We start from the raw sequence: 13,702 nt of genomic DNA on the forward strand, positions 1-13,702 counted from the left end.
TCTAACTCTATGGGTATTCGTGTCACCATTAATAGGCGTCGACTCGACCTCTCTTCCCAGTTTTATATTTTTTACAATAATTAAAAAATAAAAACAGTTTCCAAAATATTATTTTATTGGACGCAGAACCAGATCGCTGATATAAGCAGATTTGACCCCATATTTTCTACTACTTGAAAGGGGATCCGTCTCCGCCTTTATCCCCCAGAAGAACTGGTTCCGGAATCTTAAGTCACTACTAAGTCAAGCTTGCCCGGAAAGAGGGAGGGAGAGAGAGAATATATCTTATTATCCGAGTGGCTTTTTTTAGCTTTGTCGCTATACGGAGAAGAAGAAACGGACGATGATGACGAGTAGATAAGCATCGATTTTTTTTTTTTTTTTTAATCTTGAAGAGCACATACAAATTTATTGAATATGCAGGCGAACGTATGGGAATCGTCCAAGTCTTTTGACTAATTAAATAAATGAAATCATTCTGTTGGAGAAACAGTAATGACTTGCACCATTCGTTCGATTCAGTTCCACGAGCGACTTCAAATCCATGTCTCCTGGTCTCGAAATTTTAAGAAAGTTTTCTGTAATCTTGTAAACCACCCATCCGCTTTAATACGTTTTTCAGTTTCATTTATTAAACATGTTAAATTATTGAGCAGGTTGTTTTTGTTAATGTACCGCGTGTCGAGAACTGATTGCGGCTTTAGAAATGAAAGGGCATAAGATGCAAGCCGCCATTAAATGATTGGTTATTCGTGAAGGATGAAAAAAAAGTTACACGGTTGATATATAATTTATTTATTTCAGCCTCTTCAATCTCAAAGAGGCGGATGACTTTATCAGACGCGAAGGGGCATGTCTTGCTGAGATCATCCAATGTGCATGATCTAACCAAACACGTTAATGGCCAGCCATAAAAATGGGAGCTCATACATACATGTCTGCCCGTTTTCCTCTTTTTCGTTGAACGGAAAAGAGCATGTTCTATTGCCAAGTAGTGCTCTCTGAGTGTGTTTTCATTGAAAGCACCCACACCCAAAAGCAAAAGCTAGCTGAAAAAGAAAAGTCAAGCCGCGCCCACTCACTTTCTTAAGTACAACAAGTATGCCGAGAAAGGAAGATATCGCTCCACTTAGTTTCCGAACAACCCTGGGCCCTCGCTCGACCCCAGGTGCAGGGGAAGGACCGAAAGAGCTTTCACATTATGAAATATAGGGGAGATGTTTATGTAGGGAAGATGATTATGAAGAAATTCCATGACATCAGGAAAGTCCATTGCCCACCTTCACCATTTCACTTTTGCAGGCATTTCTTTCGGAATCAAATGCATTGAAGGCATGAATCCGATACACACAGCCTGCTGTCCCGTTTCTGTCAACCTATCAGGGAAGAATGCGCCAGTTCTATACGAACACAAATGGTGCCACATTTGGATAAAAGAAACCGACAAAAACAACGAAATAACAACTAGGGCAGGCTCGTAATACCTCGGAAAAGAAAGGGGCGATCATCCAACAGCCAGAACTACTTATTCAAACACTATTTTTATCCTGTTAATGGTTTAGGAAGGACGGAACAATTTTTCGGAAGCGCAAATTCGGAGAAACTCGGAAAAGGGGCAGTCCACTAGACGCAATTTTTTTTTGACAGATTTCGCCACAGGCGAAGAAAAAACGAACTTCTTTCCTTTTCTGTGAACATAGTAACAAAAGAAGAACTAAATAAACAGAAAACAAATAGATGTTTACAAAAATCTCAAGGGCATCATGAATCATCAAATTTCTCTTGGTTAAAAATAGATTTCAAAAACGAATTCTTTTAAAATAAAATACAAGCATGATCGAGAGATGGAGTTATTACTTTTCAAACCCCGAGGATTTAAAAAATAAAAAGTCAGGGCGGGAGGCAGCTTTATAAAAAGAAAGCGCCGTTGCCACCAAAACAGAGTAGGTGAAACACAAGAAAAAAGTAAAATTTATTACCCTCACAGCTCGGATCCCCACATAAACCCGGCACAGAAATCATCGTGAACGAAGAAAAATAAATAAAATATAATGGCAGAAGGGGAAAAGTGTACAAATCTCAACTTGATGAAGACAAGACGCACATTATAAAAAAAAAAGGAAATGAAACAAGAAAAAAAAAGTAGAGAACCAGCTTATAAAAAAAAAAAAAGGCAAATGATCGTCGCTTTCCGACGGAGGATGGATCTCCCGGACCTTTTCTTGCCAAGAACCAGTGTTAACTTGAAAATAAGAGCGATATTTGTTCTTGATACAAGCAAGGAATGAAAGAGTAATACGCAAGAAGACAAGCGCGAAAGGAGAGAAGCCTCTATGGGAAGGACAGCGTCGTGGGTCGTTTCCGGTAAAATGACAGATAAAGATGCGGTGTACAAGTAAATTACAGACATGCCATCACTCCCCATTTCGTTCTCCACCAATTTACCAACAGAAAAGGAAGAAAAAAAATTGAAGAAAAATGGCAAATGAAAAAAAAAAAAGGAAAAGACGAAATTCCGACCGACGGCGGTGCTCATTGAGCGAGCGGCACCTCCGGCGTGATCGCAGCTGGAAGCGAAGTAGGGACTTCGACTGCTGCTGGAACTTCTGCCGGTTTCGCCTTTGGCGGCCGGCCGCGGGGCCGCGAGCCCTTTGGCGACGGAGAGACGGAAGGCTTAGTCGGGTCCTTCGGCTTCGGGGGTCTCCCACGGGGACGAGGAGTGCCTCCAGTAGGAACCGATGCGGTGCCTCCGAGCTTCCGCGGCCGACCTCGGGGCCGAGGTGCGCCGGTTGCTTCCACTCCGACCTTCGGCTTCTTCGGCGGCCGACCTCGTGAGCGAGGGGGGCCGACTGGGCTGAGAACTCCAACCTTAGGCTTAGGCGGACGACCGCGAGGGCGAGGCGAGCCCGCGGCGGGAACTCCAATCTTAGGCTTCGGAGGACGACCTCGAGGGCGAGGTGAGCCGGACGCTGGAACTCCGACCTTCGGCTTCGGGGGGCGACCCCGCGGCCGAGGGGGGCCCACTGCCGGAACTCCGATCTTAGGCTTCGGCGGACGGCCGCGCGGACGGGGCAGGCCGGTCGTTGGAACGCCGATCTTGGGCTTAGGCGGTCGCCCGCGTCCTCGCTTCACTGGGGCAGAGTTAGGCTCGGAGCCCTGAGACTCAGACGGGAGCTTGTAGCAGTGCTTGTCCATGACGAGAGATCCGCCCTCCTTGAGCAGGCGGAGGTGGTGCAACAGGACAGTCGAGTTAGACGAGGAAACGTTCGGGTAGTTCATCGCCATGTACTTTGAAATCGCCGCCTTGCTCGAGCCGCTTGGCTCGTCGAGTGCTCTCACAGCTGCCATTATCATCTGCACAAATCGGAGGTACAAAGTGAAAAGTTTTTATCAGGGCTTCCTGAATCCTGGTTCTTCACGGAGAAGAGGCCCAAAATTTTCGGGGTTTGCTTCCTTTACCTCAGGATACGAAGGGTTGCTTCGAGATGAGTCTGGACCGTCCATACTGGGAACCTTCTCCGGCTCCGTCTCATTGTCCGCCATTGACGAGGCCTTGTAGGAAACAGATAACAAAGAGAGAGAGAGAGAGAGAGAGAGAGAGAGAGTGAGGGAGAAAGACAGACACAGAGCGAGACAGAGGGACCGAGAAGCGAGCGAGATGAGATTTTTAAAAAGGGTGCAGATGGTTCGATCGGACGGATGGGAGTGGACGTTGGTTGCCTGATCGGAGCGCGGGCAGTTGGGTTTAAACGAGAACACGGATCGATGACGTGGCAAAGCTTTTTAGCCGCTTACAGGTCCTTCTCGCGCTCTCTCTGCTCTACGTTATTTGGCGAACTGTGGGCGGTGATCTCGTGGGCCACGTCTCCCCCCCCTTGCAGCTTCGCTTTTATCTGGAAAGTAATATCATGCGAATAACTTTTCTGTTGAAAATTTTTTACCTTCTTTTTGTCACTAATCTTCTCACATCAAATTCTTTCTCCCTAAACGAACTTTTAATGAAGGTGATGTTCATTGTCGAGTTCAGGAAGGGAAGGGAAGTAGTTCATCATCCCCATTAATATGAATTTTTAGTCTATTATTGTGAATTTTTGAAAATTTTCAATGGCTTGTATGATGATTAGCTAAATGATAGTTGTCATGATTCATAACATTTTTGGGATATAAACTGAAACTTCTATGAAGTAGGCAGGCGGATATATGGTGAACTATAAACATAATATTTTTTTTACCAAGCACCTTTAATTGACGTTTAAAATGAACAGTCTCATAGCAAAAGGAGGAAGTTTCATTAGCTAGTTTTTTAGTATGCAAATATAAAATTGTGTTCCTTTTTATTCTTCAGCTGTTCACATAATTGAAGGAAAGCGACCATATGGCTGGATATCAACATTTTATACCTACTAATTTAAAACGGGCTGAATTCATTTGATTAAAAGTTTTTTTTAAAAAAAAAAAAAAAACTACCATATAAATGAGTTACAAATGTTTATAATCGTGTAAATAAAAGTACCGTACAAATATGTTTCACGAGAGACTAATTATATCATTCAAAAATCTTTGATGGGGTGGAAATATGTCTCTATTTTTAATTTTTTAAAAGAGTAAATGATAGTTTTTATATCATTTTCCTCAAAATTATGGGCGGTGGCAGGAGAAAAGCCTGACTGTCGTTAAGCTTGAGATCGACCCGGCACATAAAACTTGAGCTCTAATTCGGTTCGGTTGATTAAATTAAAAAATATATATTTTAATATAAAATAATATATAAATATAATTAATGATAATAAAATATTATAATTATATATATAAATCAATAAAATATAAAATTATTGGACCGAACCGAGTTTAAGGGGTCCACCCGAGCAGGCTTGATAACTAATAGGGCCGACCCATCAAATGAACAAAGGTGTGGGTAAGATCTACCCACCGACCGCTGCTAAAACGTCACAATAAAAAAGCGCAGAGAAGAATTTGACATGTTCAACTTAACATCCCCCACATTCACCTCCTATCACCCGTTGCTATAGGTGGATTAGGAATTGTGTTCTGCTTGCTATTGCTTGATGGCCTTCCAAGTTGCCTCTTAATGGTTCCGGAGACCACATGGTGAGATAGGACACACCCAACACTTGATTTTTGTCGCATAGAGAGCAGAGCAGGAAGAAAATTAATTGAATAGCTGCACAGTGCACGTGAATTTGCTTATCATAGCATCCACAAATTTGGACCATGGCCGTCGCAACATGAATATTCTGTTAATTTCTTATCCAATTGTACGTCACTCGACAGTTTTTGCATTTTTCTTTCGTTGAATTGGGCTGCTTTAGGTGGTTAAGTCATCTGTAATAAGCCTGTTGAATATTTGGGACCTTCAATGGCCAAGAACAGCAAAATAGTTCACAGGTTTGACATATGAGAACGCCTATCAAAAACTACAGTTTGTTGGACATCTTTACTGTCCATTGTCTCGAATCTGTAGACAATGCATTTTTGCTTTTTTGAACGCTGTCTTACTGATTGCTGCTTCGATACATGAGGTGCAAATCATCCTTCTTCCTGCCCATTTAGAGAACAGATGTTTCTGACATTATATATTCATAGTCTTGACAGTGGAACCCAAATGGTTTATTATAGGAGCGTACCTCTTTTCTGCAAATACAGAATCCTCTAAACCACCAGATATCTATTGGCTGTAAATGGTGCTTCCATTTACAACTGAAAATGCACTCTGTTAGTTCCATCTTTGTGGTGATGTGTGCAAGACAAAGCACAAGGAAAGTGCTCAAGGATGGTTTCGTTTTTAAAAAACCATTCCAGATTTGAGCTCGTCGGGCCTTCGAGGCAAAAAGAAGAAAGCGAAAGCCCTCTGGAAACGCAGGGGTGCACGAAAGGCCAACTCTCCAAACTAAAGGTGCTGCGCATGAGAATGCGGCTCGGTCCTCCGGCGCTCGCTCCTCAAATACAGGGACTGAAGAAGATTAACAAGCATATGTATTATCATATTGTACATGAAAGAAAGTGTCTTCGAAAACAAACGCGCACTGATGGAGAATATTCACAATTTCACAGGTCGAAGGCAGAGAAAGCAAGAGCAAAGACTCTCAAGACGAAGCCAACGGAGCCGAGATAAAGACCAGCAGGGAAAGGAAAATTGCACGGAGAGAAGAGCGTCTTGCTCCGGCAACTGTAACAGTACTACATCCTCTTTGTGAATGGCTAAATAGAGAAACTAAAGTTGGTCTGTCTTTGCAAAGTTCATTTGTCGAGTGTTCTTCGTAATATCGATTATCATCTACATGTTCCGGTGATCGTAACGGGGACGTGGGGCGCAACTCTAACTGACAGAGTAAACAGTCTTTGTTTCCAAGAAGGAAGTTCTACCGTTGTGGCGACTTCTACTACCGCTGGAACTTCTGCCGGCTTCGCCTTTGGCGGCCGTCCGCGCGTCCGCGAACCCTTTGGCAACGGAGAGACGGAAGGCTTGGTCGGGTCCTTCGGATTCGGGGGTCTCCCACGGGGACGAGGAGTGGCTCCAGCAGGAAGCGCTGCGGTGCCTGCGACCTTCGCCGGCGGACCCAGGGGCCGAGGCGCGCCGGTTTCTTCCGCTCCGACTTTCGGTTTCTTCGTCGGCCGTCCGCGGGGCCGCGAAGACTTTGGCAACGGAGAGACGGAAGGCGTAGTCGGGTCCTTCGGATTCGGGGGTCTCCCACGGGGACGAGGAGTGGCTCCAGCAGGAACCGCTGCGGTGCCTGAGACCTTCCCCGGCGGACCCTGGGGTGGAGGCGCACCAGTTGCTTCCGCTTCGACTTTCAGCTTCTTCGTCGGCCGACCTCGTGAGGAAGGGGACTCCCCTGGACTCAGAGCTCCGATCTTAGGCTTCGGCGGACGACCGCGACCGCGAGGGCGAGGCGAGCCCGCGGCGGGAACAGTGGCGACTTCTACTACTGCTGGAACTTCTGCCGGCCGTCCGCGGGACCGCGAATACTTTCGCAACGGAGGGACGGAAAGCTTAGTCGGGTCCTTCGGCTTCGGGGGTTTCGCACGGGGACTAGGAGTGCCTCCAGCAGGAACCGCTGCGGTGCCTGCGACCTTTGGCGGACTCTGGGGCAAAGGCGCGCCGGTTGCTTCCCCTCCGACTTTCGGCTTCTTCGTCGGCCGACCTCGTGAGGAAGGGGACTCCCCTGGACTCAGAACTCCGACCTTAGGCTTCGGAGGACGACCGCGACGGCGACCTCGAGGGCGAGGCGAGCCCGCGGCGGGAACTTCAATCGTAGGCTTCGGAGGACGACCGCGCGGCCGAGAGGGACCCCCGGCCGGAACTCCGACCTTCGGCTTCGAAGGACGACCGCGCGGACGAGAGCCCCCCCCTGCCGGAACTCTGACCTTTGGCTTCGGAGGACGCCCGCGCCGCCGAGAGGGACCCCCTGCCGGAACTCCGACCTTCGGCTTCGGAGGACGACCGCGCGGCTGAGGGGGGCCCCCTGCCAGAACTGCGATCTGAGGCTTCGGCGGACGACCACGCCCCTGCTTCGCTGGGGCAGAGATAGGTTCTGAGCCCTGAGAATCAGACGGGACCTTGTAGCAGTGCTTCTCCATGACGAGAGATCCGTCCTCCTTGAGCAGGTGGAGGTGGTGCAACAGTAGCGTCGAGTGAGATGGGCGAACGTTCGGGTGGTTCGACTCAATATAGTTGCAAATCGCCTCCTTGCTCGAGCCGTTCGGCTCGTTGAGTGCTCTCACAGCCGCCATTATCATCTGCATAAATAGGAGGTACAAAGTGAAAAATGGTTATCCGGGTTTCCTGGACCCTGGTTCTTCATGGAGATAAGGCCAGAAATTTGCAGGTTTTGTTTCTTTTACCTCAGGATACAAAAGGTTGCCTGTAGAAGCGTCTGGATTTTCCATAGTGGGGACCTTCTCTGACTGCAGCGCATTGTCCACCATTGACGAGTTCGTGTAAGATAACAGAGGCAGGAAAAGGAGCTGAAAACGGAGAGCGGAGATTTTTAAAGAGGGTTCAGATGGTTCCCGTCCGTTGGTTGCCTGATCGGAGCACGGGGAATGGGGTTTGAACGACAAGACAGATCGATGACGTGGCACAGCTTAAGATCTTTGCTTGACTACTCCCGTTCTCTCTTGGCTCCCCTTCTCTGCATTTTTGGGCGAACTGTGGGGCGGTGTTCTCCTGGAAGAGAAGGCCGGCCGGCGGCGAGACGTGATTTGGAGGGGTGATGTTCGGGCGAGATGTATGCCGTGTGAATCTGCAGAGGAAAGCAATTCTCATGTGCTTGTGAAATGTACTGTTGCTAAGGAGTGTGGGCGTCGGTGGTTTGGAAGTCTGGACGAAAGAGGATTCCCTGGACGATGGTGTACGAAGAGTTCAGACTTTGGGGAAAGGTGGAGTAATCACTGGTTGGGAAGGGAAATGATCAGAAATATTATCAGGCAGAGCTGTGTGGATTGCTTCCTAGAGAGAGAAATGAAGAATGGGGAAGAAGAATTGGTTGGGATTTGGTTGCGCACTGGTTTGGTTTGTAGAGGAGCCCGTCAAGAAATGTCGCAGCAGAAATGTTCTTCATATCGTTCTATTGAGCAATGTTGTAAAAGGCTTGCGAAAAAGCGAGGCGAGGCATTGAGGTTGAAGCATAAGTTTCATGGCCGAATTTGTAACTTACATAATATAATGATTATAAACATAAGAATAAATTTGACAAAAAAAAACAAAGTAAGAGCATATTAGATTATCCTAGCAAAAGCATTGATGGCCAGTGTTATCAAACCATATCCTAGAATGTGTATTTAATAACGCTAAACAAATTGCAATCATCTTAGAATCTAAAAAAGAAGGCAACATTTCTGAAATCTACAGTAACATCAGGAAATGCTGATTGAAGTTTTAACATCACTGAGTCAACAATTAATAATAACCATTGAAAATGATATTGATTATACAAGTTCAGCCAGGGGGTTACTTGGAGCCTTTTTCTGCTTCCTTTGTTTTTCTTCATTTAATTGCAGGAATTCTGCTTTCTTAATTATTTTGTTTCATTTTTTGGTTCTAGATTTCAACTTAGACGAAAGAGAAGCTAGATGGTATCAAAGGAAGGCTAAATGACACTAGAATGCTTGTGCAGCAGCAAACCAGCAATGCCTACAGAAAGAGAGAGAGAGAGAGATCGTCGGTGCTGTTCAAGCTCCGAGCATAGGGTCGGAGACAGAGACCTGAGGGCAGCAGCAGGCTGCTGGCAGTGGTAAACCTTTGTAGCAGGAACTTCTCCCTTTCTCTGTCTTTCTTTTCAATAACAAAATCTAGGCATTATACCTTTGCTGAAACCCATCAGCCATTTTCTTTCTCCTTTTTTTAAATTTTTTTTAAAATTTTATGTACAAAAAAAGACATGCCTGAGGCGAGTCTAGGGAGCTCGGCTGTAGGAGTAAGTTGGGTTAGTTACAACTATCTATTTTGTGATTGCAATATCCCACAATTTAAGAAGACATTTGATAAGAAGAATGCGCTCTTTTAAAAGCATATTCCTATTCCTATCACACATGTTCTAAAAGTATGACAACATAACATAATCATCGATCATTGTAAAATCGATTCATGGATGCTTCAGATTTCGATTTCATTCAACCAATTCTCAACGAATGCTTTAGCCGGAAACTTTTACTTAGAAAACAGCTTTTAATGGATTTGAGAACCTAACGTCCTTAGTCATATGAATTCAAATTCTTGGTTTCTAACAAGAATGCAAAATCTTTTGTTTGTACAGTAGTATCAGTACTAACTTGCAAAACTTGTACTTTGAAATTATATGTTTTAAGTCAAATATCTCCGTCGCACTGAATCGATGTTTATGAATCTGGAACATAATTCCCTTCTCCTCGTAGACTTGACGCATAATGAAAAATCTTAAATCAAGGGTTCTCCAACCCACGATTTAAGGCGTGACCAAGTCACCAGATTCTCGGGTTTAAAATCCGGGTAGTCAAAGTATCAAACGTTCCGTGAATTCGACGGCGGCCTCCCTCCTCCCCACACTCTCTATCTCCGACGGTGCGGTGCGAAATGGAGGGAAGTGGCGGCGAGGAGTTCTTGTTCTGCAACCTCTGCGGCACTATGCTCTCCTTCGATTCGGTCGAGTACGCTTCCTGCCCCCTGTGCAAGAGCCGCCGCAATACCAGAGGCATGCCCTTCCCTCCCCTCCTTCCTTTTCTATTTGCCTTCCTCCACTTTTCTTCAGTTCCAAATCTTACTATGATTTCTTCTTCTCATTAGAAATTGCAGGAAGGGAAATTTGCTACACCATCACCAACGAGGTACGTCCCTTCCGTTCGTCCTCTCTTTTGGGCTGCCTTTTTATTTGACTCCATGATTGATCAGCTGTTCCGTAAATCTTCTTTTAACCACCTCGATAACTTCTTGGATAACCCATGTTTGTGGTTGGGCGATGATCACAAACGATCTCTGAGTATATCTTTTCAGGTTTTTGTTTTTCGATAAGTGGGTGATTAAAGCAACTTCTTGGCGGGTAGCGTCATGGTCTGGATACTTGGTTTTCCTTGGGCTCCCAACTTATTTTAAGTGCCAATGGAAGGTAGACACAGTTTTAAGCGCCATGATTTTCGGTTAGCTGTAGGTCGGAAACTTGAGCAGATCATTTGGCTGAAAAAAGGTGCAGACTAGTGGGCTTTAGTCTCCCTACGACCACATTTTTATCGGCTTTCTATGAACTATGGCTAACACGAGGGAGATAACCTCTTATGATACAATCTTGTCTCTACTTTGTCCTAAGCTAATTAGATTGTATGATCAACGTCGCGATTGCATCCATTTTTTAAGTGTATTTCCACTACAAACAGCATGGAATCGGGAAGGCAATTTCTGAAAACAGTAGAAACTAACATGAAGTTCTGGGCAGAGGTCGAAACTAGCAGGGAGCTCATCTTTTTGGATTTGTAGGTAAGCTTTAGTAAGATGGTGGAATATCGAGCGACTTGTATTGTTTGTACAACCCTATTGTAGGGAGCTTTCGAGTATGCACGACTGCCCTTTAATTCTTTCATTGCCCAACTTACCTAGTTGATATAGTGATCTTTGCTATCAAGAAGAAACACTTCCTGGCCCTTATACTAATGGTTCTGAAACAAAATATCTCTACTTGCTAAGGACGCTCCATTTATGCAAATGGCTTGGCTGTAGATGAATAATTCCCCAACAGCGGGAGAAGATGATTCAGTCTGAAGAGGGTTGGCATTGGTTGTCAGATGGGCAACACCATTGTTTGAGCTAAGTGTGAACTCTTTGCACTAGCTGAAACATGTATACGCTCTGGCAGTGGGGTAATGGCTACCGGGTAGTAGCCCCTTGAGTGAGCGATTAAGCCTCTTGGCTTTAGGTGTAGTTCCTCTGCAATAAATCAGGCGAGATGACTCCTTCAAGCCCTGTCATAAGCCTTTTGTCTGTAGCTTGTGATACCATTGAGAGCACAGTGATGCGTTCCTGTTGAGGCAAACAAAATGAAGGAGACTGATTCTGCTCCTTGTTCTGAAGGATGTAAGAAATGTATAGAATTTGGTGTTCTCCTTGTAAGTTTCCCTGATGAATTTCTCAGGACCTCCACCTGGAAAAGATACATGATAGTGGAGAGTGCTTTTGTTGTTGCTTCCTGATGAAGAAAAAGAAAAAAACCTATACTTATAATTCCCATTCCTGGGACTTTGATGTTGGCTGATTACCTTAGGATAACCTACACATCCAAAGTAGCACTGTTTTTACTCACCTTGAATGGTGCCTTACATTGTTGTAAGTTGTAACCTACTGAAAATGATCATTGAGATGTAAGAGGGTCAGCAGTTGAGAACTGATGATCAAGGTAATGTTGATAAATTATAAAGTTTCCAAGTTCTTCAAGTGAAATAAGAGTTTATGATGGCTATGGCAGGTTAAACCAGCATGGCCAGGCCTAGTATCTTAAGAATGGCTTCTTTTTTTCTCAAAATGAATGGCTTCTTTTTTTTCTTAAAATGTATGTACTATCGCGCATCAAGTTCCTGGTTTCTGTTGTCTGAGCCCTAACAAGTTGATACAGTAAATAGGGTTCCCATGCTAAGCGGGAAAGATGGTTCTGGTGTATGAGTTACCTGACAAACGTTGTTCCCTACCAAAAGCAAATGCTACTACAGCCAATTTTGTCTGTGCATCATAATGTATCGGTATATAAAATCTAAATAGTACAACCGTACAAGTATGCTATATCATCTTATCAATCTTGCCATCTGTAAGTTGATTGGGCCCCATATGTGTGGTCAGCATGATCGATCTGTTTATTGTTTTGTGTTTCTGTGTTATCATCTAATCTTGGTCTGGATTTTGGACATCTAATGAAGATTTCCCCCTCCCTCGTGATAACGTGAAGGATTCTCTGGATTATGGCCACCGTATCCTTTTCTCCTATCTCTATTTGAAAGAGGAGATGTGACTTTCACTGCTAGTCCATAAGGTTGATTGAACACTCTAAGTTTTATTAAATCGCAAAATTGCTTTATGCTTGGATTAAAAGGAAACAAATACCACAAATCCCATAAAATACTGTTTATTGTTTTTCCCTGACCAAGGTGGTCTGCGGCTATACAGCCTACAGGGTACCAAGTCTTACTTTTTTTTACACTATGATTCTATTGTCTACTTCTTTTTGAATATGGTCTCTTGTCTGAATCTCCTCATAATTTCTTGTCCAAGTGCAGAGGTTCAGAAGGAATTTACATCTTAATCAGTCAAAGAATAACGATAGTGACATGAAGAAGCTAGAGGTAACAGAAAATGAATGTTTGAATTGTGAACGTATGTATTTTTGGCTATAAAATTGAACGAGTCATTTGAATGGTTTGCTTTAGGTGAATGAACCGTGTCCAAAATGCGGGAACGACAAACTTGAATACTATGTTCGACAGGTGACTCATTTTCAGATTCTTTACTCTTTCCCACTTCTATGTTGTGGACAATCACTAATGCTTCCTGATTTACTGTGGCAGTTGAGATCAGCAGATGAAGGGCATACAGTATTTTATGAATGCCCAAAGTGTCCGCACAAGCATGTAGTGAATACATAGCTTCTCCCGGTAACTTAGCAACTAAGTTCGCATTCTTCTTGCTGGTACCGCTTCATTTTAATCTGCTCAAGTGCTAGAAAGTGTACATAAGAAGTTTAAAGGACGACAAACAGCATCAATGTAATGCATATTGCAAGCATTAAAATTTAACAGCCTACTGCTTTTATTATGGGCTATTGGCCTTTTAATGTCGTTTCCTTTTATCCCATTGCTGGTATGTGAATCTAGTTGCTTATGGGTAATTTATGTTGCCATCCTTCAGGAAAGATGAGTTACTTTTTTTCCTGGTGTTTTTCCTGGTGATCGGTTATGTTGTGCAATGGTTCCTAATGCTGCTCTGCAATAGCATGAGAATATAGGTGACTAGCTTAAAGCAAAAATGATCTCGTAGCCACGTGATTACGAGCTTCCTTTTTCCAGTTAGTTGATCTCCGCAGAAATGCTCGGCGACTATAATGCATTTGCTTTCCAAGGGATCGAAGCCCTGGTATTCCCTTTATGACTGCTAGACATGCCCACTTCCTGTTTGGGTGGGTATGTTTTAATCACCCTAACCACCTCAAGAGGTTTTTGTTTTTATCCAGAA

General features: G+C 44.4%; 3 protein-coding genes and 1 non-coding gene across 5 annotated transcripts; 1 reads left to right on the forward strand and 3 right to left on the reverse strand.

Annotated features, from left to right (window-relative positions):
* Positions 1-1,221: 1,221 nt before the first annotated feature.
* LOC116259758 (small nucleolar RNA snoR135) lies at positions 1,222-1,361 on the reverse strand. The gene has a single exon (XR_004173970.1). It is a non-coding gene; the product is annotated as a small nucleolar RNA snoR135 (small nucleolar RNA).
* A 971-nt stretch (positions 1,362-2,332) lies between these two features.
* Positions 2,333-3,652, reverse strand: LOC116259372 (HMG-Y-related protein A-like). The gene is made up of 2 exons (XM_031637163.2): positions 3,460-3,652; positions 2,333-3,354 (listed from the first exon to the last, which is right to left on the reverse strand). Exons 1-2 carry the CDS (start codon positions 3,541-3,543, stop codon positions 2,533-2,535), a joined length of 906 nt encoding a protein of 301 aa, XP_031493023.1. The 5' UTR covers positions 3,544-3,652; the 3' UTR covers positions 2,333-2,532.
* A 2,320-nt stretch (positions 3,653-5,972) lies between these two features.
* LOC116259370 (uncharacterized) lies at positions 5,973-8,733 on the reverse strand. Of its 2 annotated transcripts, XM_050079036.1 has the most exons (3): positions 7,864-8,733; positions 6,760-7,758; positions 5,973-6,564 (listed from the first exon to the last, which is right to left on the reverse strand). In XM_050079036.1, exons 1-3 carry the CDS (start codon positions 7,945-7,947, stop codon positions 6,292-6,294), a joined length of 1,356 nt encoding a protein of 451 aa, XP_049934993.1. In that variant the 5' UTR covers positions 7,948-8,733; the 3' UTR covers positions 5,973-6,291. The 2 variants fall into 2 exon arrangements, with proteins under 2 accessions (XP_049934993.1, XP_031493019.1); XM_031637159.2 differs by having other exon boundaries at positions 5,973-7,758; positions 7,864-8,685.
* A 1,171-nt stretch (positions 8,734-9,904) lies between these two features.
* On the forward strand, positions 9,905-13,285 carry LOC116259373 (DNA-directed RNA polymerase I subunit RPA12-like). The gene is made up of 5 exons (XM_031637164.2): positions 9,905-10,190; positions 10,283-10,323; positions 12,751-12,816; positions 12,901-12,957; positions 13,039-13,285. Exons 1-5 carry the CDS (start codon positions 10,073-10,075, stop codon positions 13,114-13,116), a joined length of 360 nt encoding a protein of 119 aa, XP_031493024.1. The 5' UTR covers positions 9,905-10,072; the 3' UTR covers positions 13,117-13,285.
* Positions 13,286-13,702: the final 417 nt, after the last annotated feature.

This window comes from Nymphaea colorata, chromosome 8 (assembly GCF_008831285.2).
Source record: "Nymphaea colorata isolate Beijing-Zhang1983 chromosome 8, ASM883128v2, whole genome shotgun sequence".
NCBI lineage: Eukaryota > Viridiplantae > Streptophyta > Magnoliopsida > Nymphaeales > Nymphaeaceae > Nymphaea > Nymphaea colorata.